The sequence below is a fragment of the Bombus vancouverensis genome, chromosome 2 (genome assembly GCF_051014615.1).
Source record: "Bombus vancouverensis nearcticus chromosome 2, iyBomVanc1_principal, whole genome shotgun sequence".
In the NCBI taxonomy this organism is placed as follows: domain Eukaryota; kingdom Metazoa; phylum Arthropoda; class Insecta; order Hymenoptera; family Apidae; genus Bombus; species Bombus vancouverensis.
In genome coordinates this window covers 1,421,282-1,435,366 of record NC_134912.1, presented here as the reverse complement: position 1 = coordinate 1,435,366, position 14,085 = coordinate 1,421,282, and the positions used below count along the sequence as shown (strand labels likewise).

The following is a 14,085-nucleotide window of genomic DNA, read 5'->3' as shown; positions in this document are numbered from 1 at the left end:
GAAACCAGAAATTTCGGCATAGTAAAAGAAGAACTGAACTAGTGCATATTGATCGATTTACATTTTCAAGGCGATAGTGACACGCGATATTCAATATCTAACGCTGAAAGTTAAAAGTAATCAATATTATATATTCTTATCTTCATCAATAGATACTTTTGCGTAGAAATCGGCAAAAAAAAATTATTTTAAATTGTAATAGTATATTCTTTTACTTATTGTAATCCTACCTAAATAAAGAGAATCTTCGCAACGACGACCTTGGAAAAACATGTGCGATAAAAATAGAATAAATATAAAAATGAAGTAAACGAAAAGAAAAAGAAAAAAAGAATTTTGGGCTTTTAATCATCGATTTTTGATGCTTTTTGTGAATTGTCTGGGTTCGGGTGATCATCTTTGTCACATACACATTACATGTCTATACATGTCCTTTGTAAGTATATACACGTTATCTTTGTTCATGCGTCCCGTTTCACTATATCGAGCTGACATAATGCAGCGACCGCGAAACGAAACACCGTGATTCGTTTACAGCCCGCGTTTCCCTTGTCAGAGAACTGTTTGCGAAGCTTGAAATTCAATATTTTGCACCGCTATTGTAAGGCCGCTGTTTCATTGCATAACCCGATGATACATTCTATTTACATTATGATAACTTACGTCCGTCTTTTGCAAATCTACAGTGAGTAACGAAAATATTAGAACGACGTATTAGGAAATAATTTACTATGGAAAAATTCTTAAAATAAATTTATGTTAGTACCTATATATTATATAGGTACATTCGCAAATATCTGCTAAATGTTCATAAAGTTAAAGCAGAATTCAATAACGTGCGAGCAAATTGCACATTTATTACGATCACTTTTATTTCACATTTTGTAGAAATAATATGTAATAACAGTATTCGAACATTATGTTGTAGAGTCCATAATATATGAATAGATATATGTATTTAGCCAATGGCCTAAGATAAAAAAGTTTGTTCAGTATGCCACTAATAGTACTTGAGAGTAAATGGAAACGAAAATTTAAGTGTCCAAATATTTTGCACAGTAGTCCAAGTAAATACTTGTAAATTATCGCAAGCATATTGAGCAACGATATAATGAAATTAATCGAACAGCATTTCGTTATTATCGGGATTTTTCATTATCTGCATAAGAAATTGTTATTGTTATTGTTCTGTGTCTTATTATTTCTACTATCTTGCTGCATATTCTTTCCGAGATTTTTGTTGAGATCAAATATTTGCAATATTTCTTCGCTGTTATACTTTTCTATTATGTTGTATAGCGAATCGTTAGTATCGCAACGAATTTACTTTTGTTGACATTTTAGTTAAAATTTTCCCTTGAAATTGTTTTGCTACATAAAATTAAACGATAGTAATTAAATATTCGATATCGAAATTTTTTTACTTTTTATCGTAAATTTCCCAGTTTTATTTTTTTTTCTAACACAATTGTTAAAAAATAATAATTAAATATTCGATTGGCCTTTCGACCTTTCATTTGAAATCCTTTCGTCCTGCTCTTCTTGCGACATAGAAATATTAAGAAACTTAAGAATTACGTGTTTAATTAATCATTTAACTTTTTATTTTCTGTTTCCATTTTCTTGTAACATAAAACGTATTAAAAAATGAATTTATTGTCGCGTTAGGTTTGAAATCTGCAAAACCATACTTGTGTGAAATTTCAAATAGTAGATTGTTCAAATAGCGATGTCGAACGGGGACATTGAAACGTCATTTAGAGAGAAATTGGAAAAATGAAGCTAGTACAACTGAAGGTAAAAGCCAAACATCTTCTCGTTTCATCGCCACGATTCGCCATTCTTTGTCACGAATGTCACGAATGTCACGATGCAACGACGATGACGATACGTTGCGTCATCAGATATGTAAGTACATAGATATGTATATGTCTATTGTCCACTGCCGGAGACAAGTCCCGCGAAAGGAATGCGGACCCAATTGGTTATTTCTGACAGACTCGACTCAATCGTAAAGATAAGCACGCGGAATGGCCGACAGTGTCACATATACTAATATTACAATATCCATATGTGAGTAATAGAGAGCAGTGCTCTCCTTACCCCTGTGCCACGCCATCCAGCGGGACTTGTTTCCAGCAGCCCAGTATACGTGATAGTAATGTGCGTGTAATAGTAGTGTACGGCGGTTATGGTCGCTATGCTATTGACTCTTATTACAAAAACGATGTTGTAAAAACGCGCTGTCAATGGAATAAAAGGAGAACCGCCTCACGCTTATCTCCGTCGAGCTGTTTCAAATACAGACTAGCTAAAAATATTTTGATTTGAAATGCAGTTTTTATTTTACATATATCTCGATCGTACGTTCGTCTCGAGTTTAATTATCACACATTCTCCATGTCGAGTGTCTTGGAGCAAGTGTCAGAAGGATATTTTATATAATAAGAATATTAACCTAGCTCAAAAATAAGTAATCTGTACAATTCACAAATAATTTTGCAATAATATAAAGTCGCAGTAAAGAGTAGAACTAGGTTAAATACATAGATAATAACTTATAAGAGGTTATAAAAAGATCCTGAAATAAAATTCAGATGATCCTCTTTTCAAAACTTCCTTTTAGGTTTGGAATAATTCTTAATTCTTTGCCATATATTTTATGCCGAACAGACTCGGATAAACTTAATGTTTCGTCTTGTTTGAATCATTTTAGTTCTAATATATCCACTTATATTAACACTAGATTTACGGGCATTTTGTATATACCTATCTCTACGAGCACCCATCAAATTGACGGATAAACGAAAATACGCATTTTTCTTTAAAAAATCGATTTATTCAAATTAAGTATGAAAGGAACGATATTAGGCTTCACGTTTAAATAAATTATTAATAAATAAAAAGTCTTTTTTTTAAATTATCACTAAAAAAATAACAATAACATTAACACTAGGTTTACGGGACCCGCCAATTTGACGGATTTCGAACTTCGAAATGAAATATCTCAAAAAATCTTTCAAGAAGTTTTCCTCTTCACTATCCGAAGATCCTTCTGTCTCTCCACTTTCAGTGTATTCAGAACTTTCACTGTCAGCTTCGCTTTGGCCTAATTCATATTGATCTTCTACGGAGGTATCCTCAGAACAATCTTCATTGATGTTGATAATTTTATTCAATATCTTATTATATCTCCTGGACTTACTCATGATTGCTAGAAAAGGGGGATTGGTCAAAAAAAGAAAATACTGTGCCCAAATTCAATTATCCTATTGCAAATACTTACAATAAGCGGAGACAATAATGGGAAATGTCTACAATAACTGAAACTTTTGCACACTGTCTTTGAAAAACGGTTTGTTTCTGAAATCAGTTAGCCCGTCAATTCGACGGGTCCCGTAAAGATAGGTATACTACATACAGATTTCAAAAATTAGGAAGTCTAGGAAAAAATAATTTTGTGTATAAATTCTTTAGATGAAATGATTAATTTACGATGCAAAATGGTTAAAATTGGTGTTATGGTTTTTGAGATATTTCATTTTGAAGTTCGAAATCCGTCAAATTGACGGGTCCAGTAAACCTGGTGTTAAAAGTGCATCTCCTATCTGTAGTAAAATCGTCACATTGCCAGAATATAAAATATCAAAATAATTAACGAAAATATGAAAAGACTATATTTTTAGAAATAATTGAGTAAATACCTAACATATATTGTATATTAAGCATAAAGTCTGATCTGTTTGTAAAAGTTTGAATCAGCCTAGTCTTTAGGGTGAGTAGGATGAAACAAGTTTCCATCTTTTTACAGCCTCTTATTTATTCAAAATACAACTACACACATACGTTACACACAAGCATTAATTCTATGTAAATTGTATTCCACCTAGATATAAATGATAAACAAAGTTTTCTCGATATACATACATATGTATATATAAGTACAGTTTATACAGCTTTTTAATGTATACGAAGTAATACTGGCTGCAGTTTCTATCCATAACTATACATATATCATTTACCAGAAATATTACTCTATCAAATATATAGATATGTACATATCAATTTAACGCTCATCCCTTCAAAATACTTCAAATTCAAAAGTCATTCATTTAAACTTGCGAGGTCGAAATTTTGTTTTTCGCGAGAAAAATTATTTGTTATTAGTTATTAATAATAAAAATAGAATTTTTTCTTGCTTTCATAAAGAAAATATAATGTACGAAAATTTGAAGTCGATTTTACCGAGAACCAATTTATAGTTTATTTACCGTTTAGTCGATTAATAACTTATACAAGTATGGAAGGATTAACCATATCGTTTAAAAATATATACGTACTACTTTTTAGTTGTCTTTGGTCAATTATTTGAGTCGACATATCTGGGTAAATAAAAATGAGGATACAACCCTCATAACTATCTTATTCATTTACGATTTGGGAAGAGTATGCTACTGGCGTAACTGTCACGAATCGGACAAACAACCTCTCTATATACAATATATGTATGTATGTATGTATATATATAATATTATTGTCATTGGCAAGTGACCGATACATAAGCTTAATAATCGTATGAAAAGTAGATAGAAAGGAATGTAATGGAGAACAGGACGGCATGGCAAGGTTGAATAAAATGGACGACAACACGACACGCTGTACATAGAATAACGAGGCGTATTCGTGCGATATTAACGGAGGGTTGATAGAACGTATCGAAAGCGGTGTTCATCGATTATACGGGTTCCACTAAATCCGAGGGAGAGTAAGCTAGTTATTCGAGTGAGCTTTCACTGCAACGATTTGTTTCGGTTCGGATATACGTCTGTAAATAGCGTTGCTCAGCAGGTATTTTTCTTTTTCATCTTCTCTTTCTTCTGTTTTTTTTTTTCAATATTATCGCCCGATCGTTAGAATATAACGATTATTATTAAGTTATGTTATAACTACCAATCGATTGGAAAACTTGGCACATAAACATAGAATTATAGAAAAATTGGTTTACGTTCAGATAAAAATTTAATTTAGATTTAAATGTAAGATAGAATACGAGAACAGCGGCCTAATATCCATTAATCATTCACAGTGCGCTATATTTTCGAATTATTTTATGCTACAGTAATGATCTGTGAATTGTTACATTAATGCTATTATATTGGCTATGGCTATTATAGTTGAGATTGTGATTTTAACGATGCGAATTACAGAAAATGTGGTTTTGAGAAATGCTTATATTTGTAGGAAAGTAACTCAATGACTTGGAATACTTAATTGAAAAATATAAAGATAGAAATGTATAAATAGACGAATAAATATATATATTGAAGAAGAATGAGAATAGTATTTAATTGTTGCATGGCACTAATGTCGCATCAACGTTAACGGTCGCTATTGCCATAGCCATAGGCACTAATGTGGCAAATGATGACATTAAATCACTTTGCTATTGTAAATGCAAGTTTTTGGATTTTCAGTATTTAGATAAACTTGTTTTGTAGTATTAAGCAGAAAATATTATTTAGTAAAAGTAAAAGTAACATGTAGTAGAATCAACTCGTTACATTGAAAGTGGTCTAAATGATCATTAATAAACCAAATATGTTTTATTGGTTATATGCTGCTACATACTTCTACATTCTATGCACAGAATTTCTTATTGTTATAAATGTAGATATATCTACTTTATTCTATGGTATTCTTTGCTTTTAATAAATTTTCTTAATAACAGGAATTTGCTTCTGCATCTTATAAACATAGATTTTATAATGCTCGTATTTTTTTAATAAAAAATTTATATATTTAATAATATTCAATAATACATTATTCGAAACAAGTGTGCCATTAAAAAATAGCAGTAACGAATAACAAAAACTTGTATTAGTATACAAAGAAATCCATTGCTAACCTAATAATTCACAGAAATTGTTTCCTCTGCAGAAAAGCACTCGTTGATCGATGAATTTCGACGATAAAGCAGTATTACAACATTTTCTAAAATTTTCTAAACAATCACGGAGTTGTTTGTTATATTTATGTACATAAACGGTTATGCAATAAAAAGAAAGTTCGATATTCGCGGAACATTTGACGCGTGAGATTGTATGCTTGGTTCAAAATGACATATATCGTGTATTACGGTCGATTTAAGGATGGGGGCACGAGTTCATGCACTAACATTACGCGTTAGCAAGATACTGGTTTTTGCCAATCTTCATCGGACATCCCCTGGACGTGCAATCATTCATCTGTGACTCGTCTGTCTCATCGTTATTCGTCATCTCATCGAATATCTCGTGGGAATCAATTTGATGCCTTATCGTGAAATTGCTAGATGGATGCTTCTTGCGCGGACGCCAGTTCTGTGATCGATCCGATTTCACGAATATTTGTTCCCTGTGGCGAAGCACAGCCGTTCGTTCCCATCATCTTTCCACTTCCCCTGCAGTATGCCTCGAAAAAATTGAAAATTACGGTAATAGTAAGGTGTGTAGGTATCTATAACATAATACAATAGATTCCTATATAGTTCCATTTGTTTTCAATATCAATATTCAACTCAATATCGATTATTTAATTTGGCTCAGAGTTTGATCCGAAAGCGCTTGTATCGAAATTTAAACGGAAAGCAACTTTTTGTTTTAAACTTCGATTCAAAGAAATTGTCCATTTTTAAATTTGCTACATAAATGATTTTTCCTTTCGTAATTTGGTTCTAAAATGATCATTCATTATTCATCTTTTAAGTCGACTCGAAAGCTAAAGCGATTATTCGCTTTGAAATTCGATCTATACTGTTTCAAATCTAATTCGAAGGTAATTCTCGATTTTTTCAAAAATATCAAACACTCCTAATAGGAATATTCCAAATTTAACCTCGTGTTCTTCCTAATGTGATCCGTGTGGTTTTTCGAAGAATAACCGATTAACAGCATCCGTATGAAGGAAATCATATTCTTTATGTAGCAGAATCAATCATCAGGTAAGTGAAGCTGGGAACAGTACGATACGATGATCCAGACATCGTGAAAGGAGCGTTGCATCTACATGATGACACGATGACTCATGCGCGGGTTCCGTCATCGTTGTACGAGTAGGTATATGCACTAACCGGACAGGTAATGCAAAGAATCGCTCGTTTTGACGTGATGGAAAGAGGCAGAATCATCGAGAGGATGTTATTTCATTATAGTATGTTGATACTTTCGATGCTTTATTCTCGATCGAATTCGTTATTTTTCTTTTCTTTTTTTTCTTTCTCTATACTTGTATCTATATAATATAGACTGATATGAAAAGAATAAGGTACGATACGAATCGTGTATCGATCGTTGAAGTATTTATAAAGAATTGGAAAAGAGTTTGTCCCTAGTCCTGACCTACTGACCTTCTGACATCTAATTGTAAACTACATGCTTCTGTTGATTTAAAGTTTAAACTAAGCTGTTGCGACTCATTGCTGTATACTTCTGGGTGTGCTCATCATTTAGCCTTAGCATGTTTCACGAAGATGTTTCTGCATCTCTGTTGTTTCCCAAGCTTAACACATGTACCTCTTGATTTTTATTCCGAAAATGGCTTCGCTGGCTTTTCAAATCATTCCAAGAAACCTGTTACGTTCAATCTATTGGATTCGTTTAACTTTGTTAGCTTGATCATACTTAGAGCTCGAGTTTGTTTTTTTTGTACAGTTGAATAGTTCAGTTTACAAACTATAACGTTTCACAACATTTTTCAACTTATCTTTAAATTGTCTCTAACTGATTAATATAAATTGATTCACGGGATATTTAGCTACGATAACAAATGTTAAATTTTTTTTTCATCGAGTTAAGAAGTCTTATTTATACACATAATTGTCTATAGATATGTGTATACTAATTCAAATATTGTAATAAATCTCTTTAGCTTGGTTAGATATCGAATTGTTATTAAAAAAAAACTTTTTAACAGTTAACTTAAAAATATGTTGGGTAATAGAATAGAATAGAAAGATCAACATATCCACTACGGATCCAATATTCATTACCTATCTACGATACTGTAGACTGTAAGCTAATAGTTAATTTTCATGTAATACTTGTCTGCAAATCTTTTCTATAATTTCATGATTTTCAATTTCACACTGAACGCGTTATTATCTAAGTAATCCTGAATTTTGTTAAATTCTTTGAAACCTGACAGATTACAAAACCTTGACGTGGAACAAATAGTTTCAAAGGTACTAAATGAGAAATGAAAACATTTATAAAAACAGACAGTGACAAAACAGTAGAAGATTAAAAATGAATTTAAAACTTGGCAACATTCTATTTACTTTCGTTAAAAAAGATGTGTATTGTTATTTTATATTAGATAAGTATAATAATAGTAAAAAATTAGAAGGTCGAAAATTAGCGATAAAACTATGGTTTGAACGTTTTATGTTTCTTGGAGTGATCTGTCGCGTAAATGATTCACTATAAAATGATAATGAAGTATTTGTTGGGGAAAGTGCGGTCGGGTGGCGATGACACGGCGTGGGTCACTTGGAAAATGGCCTTGATGATAGCAATGCCAATATGCGTGATCTGCGTGGTGGTTATGGTCATTTATCACGTGCGTAAGACCCCAGAAAGGCCAGGAAATAGCGATGATTCGCAGGAGGCACCAGATCGACCCATCCTGGGTGGTGTTACCATCAGGGATATGCTGGAAATGACTACCAGTGGTAGTGGCTCAGGTAGGTCAAATTAAAGTTCTATGTATATTAATCAAACTTGTTTAACTTTCGCTATGCACTAAATTCTATATTAATCAAGTTTCATTTTTCATGTTCACTATGTACCTAGCAATGGATATTTTATAACTAAATCAGATTTGTCTGCGAAAATAGATGTCACATTTAAATTTGTTTGCGTTGCTGAAAAGATGACTAGCGTAAGGAATGCGAGCTTGATTGGCTGTTTCGTATAAATTCTACACAATCATAAAGATAGCATGCGTATTGGCCGAAAGTGTCACATATATAAATAAAACAATACAGAGGAATACCATCGCCTTGCCCCCATCGCGCTAGTCTTCTTTTCAACAGTGCACAGTACATATATGTATATCGAATATAATTGTAAATTTAACAATAATTCAAACAGTGGATTGCTACCAGTTAGTCTGTTACTTCTTTTTATTTTACACGACACTCCATCTGGACTATAGTTGTATTGATATTAATTTTGAATACGTACATTAAAGTCCAGATCGAAGTTCCGACATTTATTTATATTATACTTTCCAAAGTATATTTCCAAAAGTATATTTATTTCTTAAAAGTGTATTTCTTTCACAAAATTTCTTTGTATTGTAAACTGTAAACGGCTTTCAAGTGTACCAGGCGTGATGGCTATTCAATATAATCCAGTTACGATAAAATGCTGCGTGTGGTGTGGGCCACGAAGAGATTAAACTGTCCTATTATTGTATCGTATTCTGTTTGAAACTCATACATTTTTACATAGAGAGTTTAACTACGAAAGGGTTCAATTATGTTGTTACTGTATCATATCCTGTTTAGAATTCGTAAATTTTCATACAAAGCACATTATTAATGTCGTGCACACGAGAGTCATTTTCAACTATACTGAAATTCGTGTTCTTCAATGCCCATCCTCTCCCAAGTAGGCCTGCCGCTTCTGGTACAGCGAAGCATAGCCCGCCAGATTCAGCTGGTGGAGACGATTGGAAAAGGTCGCTTCGGCGAGGTCTGGCGTGGTCGTTGGAGAGGTGAGAACGTTGCCGTGAAGATCTTCAGCTCGCGTGAAGAAAGGTCTTGGTTCAGGGAGGCCGAAATTTATCAGACGGTGATGCTCAGACACGATAATATCCTCGGCTTCATCGCAGCTGATAACAAAGGTAGGTACAAATTTGCATACAAGTGCATAAACATCGCGTCGAATTGGAATTCGAACAGTTTTAACTGTCGGTTACTTCACGACTCAACGACTAATTTAACGACTTTAACCTTTTCGAGACTAACGGATAATAATTACTCGTTAATTCGGATAGCAACGAATAAGAATTGGTTGCTAGATTATAATGAACATATTCCTTAGTGTTAAGTATACATACTATGTATACTACATAGTAGAATTAAGTTATTATACAGTCAAGCTTTTTTCAATAAATTTTCCCTTGTAGACAAGGAAAGGAATGTATTGGATCTTCATATGGGATTATGATTATAGATATTATGGTTACTAAAATTTCCACATATCATGTACGGTGTAGGTATCTGATTTAGTAAGTGTAGCAATTTATTACTAGTGAATTAACTGAATTAACCAAGTATTTCATATATTCACTATACTTGTAAATTTTTCGCCCGATATAAGCTTCCACTACTACGGTCTCAAAGATAGCGTGGCTTTTCTTCGCTAAGAAATTTGTTATTAACATAAGTGGCTAGATCTCCAGTAGCGCTGAATGATTCTATTTATCTTAAGTCTTCGACCGTTTTTAATGCCGTATCGGATTCAGTTCCTTGTTTTAATATATTTTAATATTAGTATCTATTACTTGCTTATTGGAGCTTTTTAATGGTTCTAGTTATTCCATATTTAATGGAACTCTGTCTCAGGTTTGGGCAGGAGATCAGAACTCTCATCAGGTTTGGGTATGGTGTAAACGGTTAATGAGATTGTTCCCATTGTCTGTATATTCTTTGCCTATTTCCGATAAATTTTCTAAAAAAACTGCATAGCTGCAAAGAGTTCAGTGAAAATTATTTTGGATTGCATTGCTTTATTGTCTTAATTGAATTCATAATAAATTGATCAATGTTTGGTACCGGGCATAAAATTCGAAACTTGCTCCTGAGTTTCTTTTTGGTAGGTTTCGCCTATACGTGACAAGTGATATGATACTTGCGAGGTTCTCCTCATTGCCCATAGCATGAATTATCAGACTGAACTTGGATTCGATCGATCAGGAGTATCTGATAAAATAGAATTAAAGGGTAATTCTCGTCTAGTTTTTGCTTTGGCCGATAGGAATGTGATTGTAGGTATAAGGGATGAGGCATTGTTCATTAGATTTTTATCTGTTCCGCTCGATTTATTATTTATTTTATTGCTAGTTTGACTTGTGTCAACAGTTGCTGGAAATGTAGTATTTGATTCTGAACTCCTTAAAGCATCTGTTTAGCCTTATGTACATATATTATGTATATATATCCTCTTGTATAGGAAGGAAGTATGTAAGATTCCCAGAGGATATGAAAGTCCAGTAGTTTGTATTATCAAATTGAATTTAGAGGACCTCAGGGAATTTATCAGTATCATCATTTATCAGTATAAAAACCTGTCATCGGGAACTCATGATGTGTGACAGTCGTTGTTCGCTTAAACGAGCTCTCAGAAATGATATGGCAGAGTATGGCTTCAACCCTAATTTGTGTAGAATGTCAACTATTAAAACGTAAGGAATAATCTGAGGGACATTCGATAAAATGATCCTTTCTATTCTGCTAATTAGTAGTCTAATTTCCAACTCGTTGTTATTGATTTTGATTATAGGGCGCTTTTTATGACGTTAATAACTATAAGTTGAACAGAAAATACAGATTTGATTTTTATTTTTTTGTCTTTAAATAACATTAAACAAGGAAATAGATATCACCGATGGTTTCCTTTACTCGAGTAACACCAAATTAAAGAAAGACTGTCTTTCTAAACTATAGCTGCCGAGATAATGCGATTTTTTCCATGAGTTACAGTTTTCGCGCGATCGCGGTTCCGGTCGAGTCAACAACGACGCGTTGAGCTCTCATTGTCAACAGCCTCGTTCGCTACATTGAAGGCCTCTAATCGCCTGCTGTGTAAATGTGTTGTAAATGTTCATTAATTAATTAATCTTTTATGGTCATCCAATCAATACGAAAGGATCCACATATAATACAAGTAATAAACTGTAAAGCGACGCCTGTTTCATTTCCTAATGTTTCGCATTGACGATTTTTTGAACGAAGAAAAATAGATATCTGTCAGTACCTAGTCAATAGTCTAAATCCTAGAGAAATCCTTTTTTTTTAAATTACATGAAATGATTTTCAGAAATTGATAGAAACAAATTCTACTATGGTAGGATAAAAAATGTAAAAGTTATTGCATTTTACAACTAGTAAAAAATGATCGTAGCTGTATTTTAGCCAAGAGTTTGAATGAAAGCATCTTGTTCGGTTAAATATCAAAATATTTCCCGTTTCGTAAGTTGACAAATTGATTGTGCGAAAATTAAGAAACGGATCGATTCGAAATTTGGTTCACTACACGTAGTTTGATACGACTAATACTAACTTACTTACCACAGATCCTCGATATTTTAAGACGATTTCACCTAAAATTATAAAGGATTTAAGAAAAACGGATTTCTTCGCATCTTTTACTAATTTGCCATCTAACAATTGGATTTATCGTAACGTGTAACAGTTAAAATTTTACAGATAATTTTATTAGCTACAACTTTTTATTGAAACTTCTCACGCACGACAAATTGTTTCCAAGGTACAAAGTCAAGTGTAAAAAAAAGTCTTTTTTCCGTTTAATTGATGTTTTTTTTGTGAAACAACGGAGGTAAAAATTGTATGAAAACCGCTTATTTTGTGCAAAGTATCGTTCCGAATCATATTATGCAAAAACATTTTTATTATTAATTTATTCCTGAAGAAATATTGAGTAGGCTGGACTAATTGTAATTACACATATGCATATACATGTACAAAGCAACCTGCACGCGTGTACGCGCTGTGAATAACCAGATTTTAGGTTGTATGTAAACTTCGCGTCATTCACGCAATACGTTCACCAAGCACGACTGAGATGCGTCGAAACCATCCTGAGTAAAGAGAGAACTTTCAATTTAAATTCAAATGACCCAGATCCGTTACTCTTCACTAGACATTGTAAGCTAAACTTAATAATAAAACCAGTGAATAAATATAGTCAGAGAAAGCAAAGAATATGTTTCTTGCTTGTTTTCATTATATCCTTTCTATTGTTCTTTGTAAAGGTGCCTACAATACGAATCCCTCGATTTATTGGAATTTAAGCAAACACTAATGTATGCGACATACATATTTAGATTAAGAATAATCCGAAATACAAGTTATGTCTTTGTTCCTCAGATAATGGTACGTGGACCCAGCTGTGGTTGATCACAGATTATCACGAGAAGGGTTCGCTGTTCGATTATTTGAACAGATCGACCGTTGATACGAACGGTATGATCAGGATGGCTCTGTCGATTGCCACCGGGTTAGCGCATCTTCACATGGAGATCGTCGGCACGCAAGGGAAACCAGCCATCGCTCACAGGGATCTCAAGTCGAAAAATATCCTCGTGAAGACGAATGGCACATGCGCGATCGGCGATCTTGGATTGGCCGTCAGACATGATGTAATAACAGACACCGTCGATATCCAACTAAATAATCGGGTGGGCACTAAGCGGTACATGGCACCTGAGGTAAATTATAAATTTAAAAAATTCATATTTTACCCATTCGCTTTGTTTATCGAAATAGCCAAATGTGTGAGAGATATATTGAAAATATTGAATTCTAATATATTAGGTTGTCCCAAAAGTTTCTTTCGTTTTATAAGGAAATAATAGATGCGCAACATTTTTCGTTTTATTCATTTTGTAGTAATACAACAAAATGGATCATACATAGTTCAATAAAATAATATAAAACAAAAGATGCTGTATTTATTATTGCCTTATAAAACGAAAGAAACTTTTAGGACAACCTGATATATATATATGCGTATATATTATTATGTACATATACGTATACATGTGTATATAAAAATACGACAAATTTATATTATATAACTATATTATAATACTATAAGTTATATTATATAACTCAACACATGTTCAAGTATTATAAGCATATAAATAGGGGAATCCTTATTCGTAAATTGGAAAGTAATTATGTTATGGAAATTTCTATTTCCATTTTTATTTTTGTAATACATATCAGATTTGAAAATATATTTTTCGTACTTGGTTCTGTTTTTATACAAATCTTTCTTACACCATTTTCATTTAATA

At 32.8% G+C, this 14,085-nt stretch overlaps 1 protein-coding gene across 6 annotated transcripts in view; it reads left to right on the top strand.

The window, feature by feature from the left end:
* babo (TGF-beta receptor type-1 babo) overlaps nt 1-14,085 on the top strand; it is a 79,014-nt gene that overhangs the window by 47,600 nt on the left and 17,329 nt on the right. For 5 of the 6 annotated variants that reach the window (XM_033346753.2, XM_033346747.2, XM_033346754.2 and 2 more), the window contains 3 exons: nt 8,492-8,719; nt 9,652-9,885; nt 13,154-13,494. In XM_033346753.2, the coding sequence (XP_033202644.1) occupies nt 8,492-8,719; nt 9,652-9,885; nt 13,154-13,494 (803 nt within the window). The remainder of the gene's footprint in view (nt 1-8,491; nt 8,720-9,651; nt 9,886-13,153; nt 13,495-14,085) is intronic. The other variant, XM_033346748.2, reaches the window with a different exon arrangement.